Source organism: Homalodisca vitripennis, chromosome 1, assembly GCF_021130785.1.
Source record: "Homalodisca vitripennis isolate AUS2020 chromosome 1, UT_GWSS_2.1, whole genome shotgun sequence".
In the NCBI taxonomy this organism is placed as follows: domain Eukaryota; kingdom Metazoa; phylum Arthropoda; class Insecta; order Hemiptera; family Cicadellidae; genus Homalodisca; species Homalodisca vitripennis.
In genome coordinates, this window is record NC_060207.1 from 60,847,369 (window position 1) to 60,859,270 (window position 11,902).

The 11,902-nt window shown below is 34.8% G+C and overlaps 1 protein-coding gene across 5 annotated transcripts in view; it reads right to left on the reverse strand.

The window, feature by feature from the left end:
* LOC124362734 (circadian locomoter output cycles protein kaput) overlaps window positions 1-1,130 on the reverse strand; it is a 50,215-nt gene extending 49,085 nt beyond the window's left edge. For all 5 annotated transcript variants that reach the window (XM_046817500.1, XM_046817483.1, XM_046817475.1 and 2 more), the window contains exon 1: window positions 868-1,130. In XM_046817500.1, coding sequence (XP_046673456.1) covers window positions 868-923 — 56 coding nt within the window. In that variant the 5' untranslated portion in view covers window positions 924-1,130. The remainder of the gene's footprint in view (window positions 1-867) is intronic.
* Between the last annotated feature and the right edge of the window lie 10,772 nt (window positions 1,131-11,902).

Below are 11,902 nucleotides of genomic sequence, written 5' to 3' on the forward strand. Positions count from 1 at the left end.
AAACATTACAGTACTTATAGTTTGCTCAGATTGCACTAAGTAACCACTAAATTGTGAATTGAAGGAAAGGATTATCTCCGGACAAGTGCACTTCCCTGCAGTAAAAAAAATCACAAACATAGTCAGTTAGACAGTCTGCCAGTAACTCCACTCCTCAAACTTCTCTTGACCATTCACCAAGAACTTTTAATTGTTTATTTCACACAATACATTAATTGTGATTTATTAACTCTCTAAAACACAGTTACTTCTTATTGTTTCTTGTTTACATACAATACTATAATTAATTGGTTGAAATTATATGTTAAAGTCAATTAAATTGTAACATAAAATTCTTCATTTAGTAAAATCATTCAATAAAACAACCAAATAACGAGTGTAGGCTGGTTATTAAAGTCTACCCCTTAACTCCCTTTCAGTCCCCTAGTTTATTTATGTCATAAAGATTTTGCATTAAATTCAGGATATTAAATTTCTTGTACATTCCAATACTTTTCTCACTAAAATTCCAGGTAATAGTGACAGTTTACATAGCCAGGAAATGTTGACCATGGTTATAGAGGCACACAATTCTATGTTTACTGGATTAAGGTTATATAGTACCTATTATTATATGAAATAGCCTATCTATACCATTAGATAACCTATCTAGTAATGTTCATTCAGTAGAATGATTGTTTCAATCTTTTATCACAACCATTTTCCCAGTCTACTATGCTACTTTGGACAGGACTAACCAAAGGTACAGAAAGGTCAAAGTGTATTTACTGTGAAATTCAAATTAAATTTTGTTTAATTTCAGAATAATTGTTTTTATTTAAATGCTACAACAATTGAATTACGAAAAACTCGCAACACAATACTTACTCTGCTGAACGTCGAACTGCCCTAGAACCAGAACGACTTGCATAGCCAGACGACATCTTTGAAATTCCACGGAATAGATCAAAAAGAGTTCTTCAATTGCTCTAGAACTGATTATAAACTGGAAGACAGCTACTGAGAACCATAAAATTTCGTTACAAAATGTGTCATGACAAGAACTTTTAAGTTCGTAAAAGAGTACATGTCTATTTCCCTATCACAAAGTCCCCTGTCGTCTCCACCACCATATTTAGTATTCGAACATATTTTTGCATTTTTTATTGCTTTTTTTTCTTTTAATCAAGTTGACCAATACAACTGAGAGTTAAAAAATGGATTTGTGTTATAGTGTAAGCAAAATACTTTACTCGCGTACTCCCTAGTGATTATAACAATAAAAACTATATTAAACTTTAAAATTGTTTCTTATTGAGTTGTTAAATGTTCCTTTTTTAAATCGAGGCGTTCAGCTTTGTCAACTTCTAAGTACAATACATGTCATGTCTATTCAAGTTTTGATATTTCCGGGATTTGAAGCATACTGCCAAGACTTATCCATTATTCTACGGATGAGAATTTATTTATTTATTTATTCAACGGTCATAACCATTTTCACAAGTCAGTACAATAAAATAAATTAACAAGTGGCAACATACCTCTTAAATTGCATAACACGCCCAATGAGATGATAAACATACATATAAATAACAATAACGTATAAATAACAAGTTGTGATTTAAGTTAAAACACAAGTTACAAGTTAGTTACCTTAAATAACAAGAACAAGGAAATAAATCAAAAATACGAATCGATAACAAGAACAAATAAAACAGTTTATATAGTATAATGCTGCTTTTGAATTCAAGAGTAAACAAATATGCAATAAAAGAGAACAAATTAATGATTAACTTTAAATGATATTCATGATTCGAGATATTTATAGACCATATACAATACACGCAATGGGCCTCGGCAAATGTAGGGCCTAGAATACAATAATACAAACCATTGCAAGATGCAATAAGATAATTATGTCACATAACGCCAATTCACATTCAAAGTATTAGGCCTACGGCCTACTACACACGGGTCGACCGGTTTGCGACTATAGTTTCAAATCGGTTGCAGACGCAACTGTTTGTTGACCTTGGACGTGTGCTGGAGTGGGGATCAACACACGGGCTGACTATACTGCAACCAGTTTGAAATCAGTTGCCGACTGGTCGCATGCGACCGTATTTTCTTGTCACCAAACAGTTGCGTTGCATAGTTTCACGTGTTTGTGAGTGCAAGATGGGTGATCAAGAGTTGAATTTAAAACTTGTAGCAGAGGTCGAAAAGTACAAAGTGTTGTATAATTACAAATTACCAGGAGATTCTAGAAAGGATATAACTGACAAGGCTTGGCACGAGATTGGAGTAGCAATGAACATGACAGGTAATTGATAGCAGATATTTGCAGGGTGTCCCGTTGTGAAGTAGTGCCAGCCAAACGATATGGTTTTTCAGTCAAAATAAGCAAAAATGTTTAGTGTTGATATCTCAATACCTATCGTTATCATCGATAATTTGACAGTTTAAACCGTTTAAAATTAGAATTTTTTTCATGACCACCATACTTTATCTGTACTATAGTATGTGAGAAACTAAAATTCATGCGGTTGATAATACAGTCTTGAGAAAATAAAACATTTTTTACCGTTTCATAATGGCGGTAATGTAAAATATTTTACCCATTTAAAATATCATGGATTTTGGCCCTTTATTTATGGGACATTCTGTATTATAATTTTAAATAAAAAGAAATTAATAATAAGTCAGTTACAAAATATAGTTATAATTTAATGTACAAAGTTTTATTGAAGTATGTTTTGACAGTTTACTTGAGTCCTTATAGGCTTGCAAAACCGACATCTTGCAATCAATGATGTTTCACTTGGAAGAATGATTTATTCTATAGCTTTTTCCCACTGCCAGGGCAGAGATGCTTGAGGAGAAATGAAGTAACTTGCCAAATATTGTCTCACAGTAACTGCCGAAGAGCGTTCAGTGATTGGATGCTGTCTTGGGCATGGTCCTTCAGCTATTTCCACTGTAGCCGGCGTATAGTCGATACCTTCTCTTTTACGTACGTAATTGTGTAGGATACAAGCGGCTTTTACGATGTCGATTACTGTTTCTGCATTGCGACATCTTATGGGACCATTTAACACTGCAAACTTTTCAGTAGCCATACCAAACGTGCATTCAATAGATTTTCTTCCTCGGCTTAATCTGTAGTTAAATATTCTTTTTACATCATTGAGTGATTTTCCATTGTATGGTCTCATTACATTGCGTGCTAGTGGAAACGCTTCATCTGCCAAGAAGTAGTAAGGGAATGGTCTTTGTATGTCGTCGTATCGCAATGGGGTGGGTGGCGGAGTTTGAAAAGCACCATGGTTGAGCCAGTATCGCATGGCACTGACCTTGTAAACACCTCCATCGCTATTTCGTCCAGCATATCCTGGTTCTATCATAGTGAAAGCACCATCAGCATCACAGCATCCGAGTAAGATTATTGAATTGAAACTTTTATAGTTAAAATTTTCTGAACCAGTATTTGGATATTTCTCAATGCGGATATGCTTTCCGTCTAACGCCCCAAGGCAATTTGGTAAGTTCCACAATTTCTCAAAACGTTCGGCAATTACTTTCCATTGGTCACCTATTGGTACTGGCATGTAAGTTGCTTGCAATGCATTCCAAATGATTTTCGTGGTTTCTTTAATAATGACTCCAACTGTACTCTCGCCTCTTGCAAAATATAAAGAGAGAGCGACAAATGAACATCCTGTAGCCAAATACCTGTAACAAACGCTTGAATGTAACAAGCATAATTACTGACGGGTTTTCATAAATTATATATAAATACTTAGTGTACTTATCACACGTACAATATTGTGCATTTCTATTTTATACTACAACTTACATCGGCCAACCGATTCAAGTTTTGCTATCCCTTTCAGCTGCGGAATGCAAAGACAAGTGGCGTAATCTCCGGACAGTATTCATGCGAAAAATCAAACCTTCACCTTCGGGATCTGGCGCTAAGAAGAAGGCCTACTACCTGGCAGAGGCCATGCAGTTTTGTTTGCCGTTTGTAAAAACATCAGCTCCTCCTTCTACAGGAAATTTACCAGAGGTTCCTAACTGTAGCGACGTAAATACCGACGAAACTTTATTGGAATCACAAATATTGGATGATATTCCAGATGATCCTTCAATTGAATCACCGCAATCGCCGTCAATAGTACAGGATAATACTTCCCGGTCATCCCCAATCATACCAATACAACCTCATACCAGCTCACAGCCATCGTCCATTCCAAATGAAGGTAAAAAACGCCTAACGCAGAAGAAAAAAGCCGCTGTCGAAGCAGATCAATGTTTTGCTGCATATTTTAAGGCAAAAACAGCACGACTTGAAAATAGTAGTACTACCGCAAACGATAGTAACAAGAAAGAAGCTTTGAAAATGTTCCTTCTTAGCTTGATACCAGAGTTGGAAGAACTCAGTGATTCACAAATCAAACAATTTAAACGCAAAGTTTTTACTCTTATTGATGAAATATCAGGCACATCAGATGTCACACCAGCGTCGCCACATTCCAGCATTTCACTAATCTCTCACCAGTCAGGCAGCAATATTAGTGCGCCGCCAACATCCGCTGGTAATTACTACACGCAATTTACACAGGACATTGACGCCAACCAGTTCTATGTGCAAAATCTGGAATAATTACTTGATATCTAATTTTGTATTTTGACAATAAATACATACCTTAGAGTTATGAGTATTCTTTCTTCAGCAGTCACACATTCCCTCATATTTGTGTCAACCTTATGTATAAATGGAGCAACCAGCGTCACCAATTCCACATATGACTCTTTGGACATTCTGTAGAAAGCTATAAACTTTCTATAGTTTATTATTACTAAGATATACTAAAAGAACTTAAGAAAGCAATGTAAACTTTTTCAGAATTGCAGCAACCCGGCAGGCGGCAACAACGCTTGGAACAGCGGGATTTAACGTTTACTGAACCGTATCCTCAACCCACTGTAAAATTTTTAAAAAATGAGCAAATTAAAGAATAAAATATGATCTGTAAAATTAAACTCGATAGCTCAAATTCTCTCTCACTTATACTTTGTCTCTACCCTAATAATAAAAAACCTCACAGAACAAGTTTTTCATGTTACAATCCTAAATTTAATTTAAAACAAAAAATTTGTTTAGCTGTTTTTACACTTTAAAATGTTGTATAAGGAGTTACACTGTCATCACCCTAAAATAATCCTCTTTCATTGAGTGAAAAATTAAAACAATCAATGAATGTTACGTATTTTAAATAACAGTGTAATTGAAATACGCGCACCGAGATTTCAGTGTAACTTTTGAGTTGGTCGGGCTTCTTATATAGAACCAAGATGGCGGACCCGGCTTTAAGTCTTGGATACATGCAATGCCCTGTCTGTGTTAATCTGTGGTCGCTGGTACTGACACACAAAGAAAGAAGTAATGCCATACAGTTGCTACGTAAGCTGATAGCAAAATAGAACAGATAAAGTGAGACAGTTTAAATCTAAATTTTTGTCTGTTTTGGTAACAACCTGTGCAAATTATTTGAAAATCTATCATTTGTAATCAATGGTAACAACGCAGGATCATGTAGGATTTCTGATAACTTTGCTGTTCTATTATTTTTATAAATATTACTGTTTGTATGGCACCATACATGTACTATTACTTATTTGTGGGCTAACATTATACAAAAACGATAGTTTCAAATACTAGACACGTTCTAAATAAATACAATAAATCGACAAATAAAATCGGTTTCAACTTTTGTATAGCTTACATATTATAGAATAACATATTATTATCATAAAAGTCTAATAGAACTTCAGTAAAAAAATACATTTTAATGTCTCCAAGAAGAATCGTTTTAGCAAAAATCGTTCCTATTTGTGAGTAGTATACTTTCACAAAATTGTATATCCTTTAGATACGTTTAGCCTCTTCGGCTATAAGACTAAAGCGAATTCTCGACATGAATGAAAAGGTCTGGCGTGCCAAACCATCTTGCTCCTGAAAACTCACATCATCTTGGACGTAGGTAGTTATATTCTGTAAACTCGTGGTATATACTACCTACTGGTATACTTAATAATCACGCAGATAATTTTAGACCTAGATTTAGAAATCTCCAACTGTTAGGACTACTGTGCGAGGTTAAGATTTGAAATCTGGAAGTTTTGAAAATTATGAAGAGTTTTTGTACTAATTTGCGATACCTTAGGCGGAACAAAGTAATACCCTTCAGCATTAATGCACTTTTGAAGACGGATTTTACACTCGTTCAAAGCATCCAGCCATTAAATTTTTTTAATGAAGTCAAAATATTTACGAATCACTTCATCCATTTTGGCTTCCAAAGAAGAGCAATGACCACGTATATATTTCTTCACATTTGAAAATAAACATAAATCACATATAGCGAGATCAGATGAATAAGAGGGGTGCTCCATTGCATTGGTCATGCACTTGATGTATTTTTTTATCAGCGTACCAACTTGCTACGACAATACCCTTTAAGTTTAATAGCATTCACCATTTCCGTACTCCTAAAGAAAAATGTGAACATTACTTTCTTTACCGATCGTTGTTTCTTGGCCACTGTAGGGGATGGCTTATCTCCGAACACCCATTCGTGATTCTCTCCTTGAGTTGGAACGTCATAAAATGGTACGTGCGTCTCATCATCAGTGACATTTTTTTAAAACATCCGATTACCATCATTATTACACATTTGAAGTGACTGCTGGCTGAATTTGACATGTTCAGCTCACCTGTCAATTCGTAAAGTATCATTCAAGAAAAAGTTTTTCTGATATTTAAAGTCATGCAATACACGGCTGTGGATCTAATCCCTAGGGAAGCTACAATCATTAAACGCCTGCGCGCATCCGATCAACTTTTTATTAATTGGCAGTGGAATACAGTTTCCTGAAGGTTCGTCGTTTTAAGTCGAATTACTATCCATTTGAAATTCCGAATACTACCTACAAATAGTAGCACGGGTGTTGCTTCAGAGGTAAAACCAATTTTGAGAAGTTCAACGCACTCCTCTTGAAAACAACTGGTAATATAACATTATAACTCGAAGATGCTCTCTGAACTTTCAATGACCATCATTCAACAACTATACAAGAATATCAATATCTACTTCCAATAGACCTAATGGAACGTACTTCCCATAGTTTCCGATCTACAGTAACTTTCTACCTTTGGGAACGCCTTGAATCTGGGATGCTTTAACTTTTAATAGCTTCCACTCTTTATGATCACGAGGACTGCTGGAACTTCCGATCTCAAGAAAACTTCAAGTTTCCATCCATGAGCTTACATGTCTCAACGAATACGAAATTCATTCCATATGCGGTATTCGGCCACTGAGAGCTCTAGATTGCTGAAAGCTGCTTAACCCTGAAAGCTTCCGGAAATTAGAAGCCTCAAACACAGGATGCCCTTGCCATCTTAAAGAATCCAATCTCATAAAAATTCCCTACTCTGGCAAGTTTTAACATCTAGGGTGAGACCTAAGGGATTATCAGTTTAGCTGAACATCCGGACCATTATTGGATTTTATAGCCCTTATAGACTCTGGAAACTACATATACTTGTGAGCTTAACAACTTTAGAAACTTCCAACATCTAGAATTGTCACAGGATCTTACCGCCTTATCATACTGGTGAATTACCTAATGGACACCCTCGTACTGAGAAGTAGCTTCCTGCTAACTTGGCGCCTTCTTATACTTGTCAACATCTTATTTTAATGTTCAATCTGACGATTGTCTTTGGATTACATCCTGCTAGAATTCCTTGTTTTCTTTGTTTATAGAAATTAATTGATTATAGGATCTACATGAAAGCAGTAAAACAACTCAATTTTCAAAGCAGCATAGAAGAAGAGATGACAACTTGCTTACATAGATTTTAGGCAGCTTGATAGATACTTCTGAACTCCAGTATTAGTCAACAAGTACTCAATAAATAGGCACGATCCTCAGAAAAACGCCTGGAAACAAGCTCATCTAAATGTAACAATATATAAAGCCCTAATTGCCCATCAGCAAGCAAAGAGCATTAGGAAAAACAAGCGAGTATTCACTTTTGTGCGAGGAATAAACCCATACGTCAATGTAGTGTTTCAATAAAGTGTTAAACATAGTATTATTTCTAAATGTAGAATAATAAATAGTCTATTAGCAGTTTGCATTAAAAATGCTTCAAACGAAAGGGTATGGCAATTTTATTATAATTACTTAAAGTTCAAATCTTTTGTAATAAACTCCAATTGTAACCTTCATTTCGAAAAATAAGTTTAAATGCAGTGAGACTTTATAGATCTCAAGGAGTTGTAGAATTTTTTAAAGATTTACTTTTGTCATGTTTTCATACAAATTGAAACAATTAATCATAATTGGCGATTTTATGATCAATATCTTAGATCACACGAATGCCATAATTCAGCGGTTATTGATTGTGTTAAATTTTTCGGATCAAAGAGGCTCACCAATTTGTCCACAATAGTAATCACAACCTTAACTCTAGCACCCATTGACGAAACTATTTAAAATATTAAAACTTCCGTTTTACCTGTGGTAGACATTTATGACCACTTACTTGCATAGATCACTTTCAATGAGCAGTGTAGACAAAGTTTGGGCGCCAAACATAGAAAACAAAACCTCGTGTAAGGTATTGCTCATAGTAACATTTTGGTCTTTTATATCAATCTATTTCTATGGAATAAGAGATCTGATTTAAATAACACAGTAATATAATAATAAAGCAAGAGATGCAGATATGAAAGCAAACTACTTGCAATAATGAATTTTATATTAACAAAATAAAAAACAAAGTGGTAGAATATAGCTTTGAGAAACATTACAAACTAATAAATGTCACATAGAAGGGTAAATTAAATTTTTAACATACATGGATAAAAGTCTTGATATACAAGGATCTTGTATATTAAAATATGTAGATGTCCATTCTCATTTATTCATATGTTTATAAAATGTTGTGAAAATTATGTTTTTCTATTCAAGTTTTGGTGATTAATTAATTGATATAAACTATAATACGTGTTATGTCAAAGCTTATTTTATTATTCAGTATTGTTCAATCGTATTAATGTTTTATGGTTTGTTTTGAGGTTATTAAAGCTCTTTATTTGGTCACTTTATTAACTGGATTTAATTTTTCATTACAGAGGTTTTCTTGTCTCAGTCTTCTGATCATATTTATTACTCACACCGTACTGAAAATTAAATTTAGCCTGGAATAAGATTTTTTATCCACTATACGAAAAACCACGAGAAAGTGCAGTTGAGGGAGGAGCCTATTTTGCCCGTAACCTTGGAGCGGCCAACGAGAGCTGAGCGACGTTGCCAAACTTGTTCCCCGCTGTAACCACAAGCCGCGCGAGTCCAACATTCTTAAAATACTTAATCGTTACGCTCGAAAGAAATGTTAGAGCTGTCTTGAATTAATTAACTACGTATTACAAAATGTAATTTTAACGGTCATTTTAAAAAAAAGTACATCTCTGTAGCTTATTTCCATGTTGAGTTAAATGGATTGAAATAAATTATTGTATTATATTACTCATATACGAAGATCGTAGGATTAAAATCTTTAGCCGAAATATAAATTAAAAAGAAAAATAAAAAATACCGCAAAAACGTTAATTTTCCCGTATTTAACAGTTAGATAATGCCATTATCATTGATATATAATAAGGCATTACATGTGTGCATAGTATAATCATGTTATGTTAAATGGATTTTCAATTTGGTAAGAAAGTTATCAAATACATTTGAAATATATGTTCTTTTCCATAAATATACTTTATTCAGTACATAACGATGGAAATTGTTGCCGCAACGGTTTTTGTTACGCACTTCGGTTCTCATAAATTTATAACCATTTGAAAAGCATTTTTCCTAACCTGGCTATTAATAGTCTTGAATCTGTGTTATGTAAAATTGTTTTTTATTACAAGTGGGTGATTTAAATATTTAAACTGGTCATAGTTGAAAAATCATACAGCACAAGTATTTTTATTAATATGAATGCACTTTCTTATAAAATTCTAAAGTTAACGGTTTTCTATAACATCCAATGAAATTTGAACACAGTACATAATAGATGATTCAGACGAGTGAAAATGTGGAGGAAACGGGTGAAATGCCTGTAAACAAAAGCCGCACCAGCCAGCAGTGGTGGTAATACCAGACGGATGAGTCATACTATTTCCAAGAAACAGCCCCTTCCTCCTTCCTGTCTCTGACCGTCAGTCAGTGCCTATTGTCGCTTCATCAGTGGCGGTTTGAAAATACTGCATTCTCTTCAATTCTAGTACGCGTATATTATTTTGTGCTGAATTTTACTGTTGATGAACGTTTTTGTGTTTTTAAGTGTTGTTTATTAGTAGCTGTTATAAGTGTACCGATTATTTTCTGTGTAGTGTCAATTGTAATATACTTCTTATTGTGATTCCTTATTTGGACTAAATGGAGTGTGATGATGTTTGTTCAAGTGCACAGCCATCCGGAAGTAAGAGTGGTAGCGGAAAACCCCTACATAGTGGAGAGAACGACGTTATTATTTACAACGTTTACAACTTTTTCAAAAAACTGTCGTTGACAAATTTCCGAGAAACTCTAAACTTTAAGCAAAGTGGTAAACTGTGTGCTGAGGCTGTGGTGTAAGTGAAAGAACCGTCAACAAAAATAAGTAAAGAAGTAAGCTGGCCGAAGAAAGATGGATCTTCATCATCAGAAATTAAGTTTTCAACGCCAGGAAAACAAAGAAGTCGAAAATCAAAAATAACAGGCTTTGACGACTTTGAAAAAGATGTTTTGAGACGAACTGTCCTTTCGTACTACGACAGAGGGGAATTTCCCACATCAAAAAGAATCACGCAGGATCTCAAACAAAAACTTGATTACAACGGATCGGTAACTTCAACAAATAGATTATTAAGGCATGTTGGTTTCAGGTATAAGAAAACCAATGATGGTAGAAAGTTTTTATTGGAACGAAATGATATTGTAGCGGCTCGTTTTAAAATTTTTGAGAAACCATGCAAGAGCTTAGAGAATCTGGTGATTGTAGGCCCATATATTACCTCGATGAAACATGGGTTAATGAAAACCATACTCGAAAATACATATGGCAGGATACGACTGAGTCTGGTGGACTAAAGGTTCCTCTCGGCAAAGGTAGAAGATAAGATTAATAATTTGTCATGTCGGTTCGGCAAAAGATGGGTTTTTGCAAGAATGTAAGTGGGTTTTTTCGGTCTAAGACATCATCCAGTTCGGACTATCACGATGAAATGAACGCTGAATCGTTTAGAAAATGGTTTAAAAAATTGCTATGCATTTTGGAAGAAGGCTCGATCATCGTTATGGATAATGCTCCATACCACTCAGTACTCGCCGAGAAAATTCCAAATTCATCGTGGAGAAAGGAAGAGATTCAAAATTGGCTGTCTCGAAAAAAAAATACAATACTGTATGAAAGAAACGAAACCAGAAACCTTATATATGAGGGTTCTCCCATATAAAACCCAACAAAAAACTTATGAACTCGACGTATTAGCCAATGAAATGGGACATACAGTTGTCAGGCTCCCTCCTTATCACTGCCAGTACAATCCCATTGAAATGGTATGGGCTCAAGTGGAAGGGGAGAGGTAGCACGTAATAATAAGACATTTAAAATAACCGACGTTGAGAAACTTGTTCATGATGCTCTGGACAAAGTGGACTAAAGAAGACTGGCAATCAAGAGTTCAGCACGCAGAAGCCTTGCAGCAAGCTGATTTTGAAAAGGAATGTATCCGCACAAGTGTTGTAGATAAAATAATTATAAACTTAGCAGACAATTCTGACACGAGTAGCAGTGAGGCAGAAA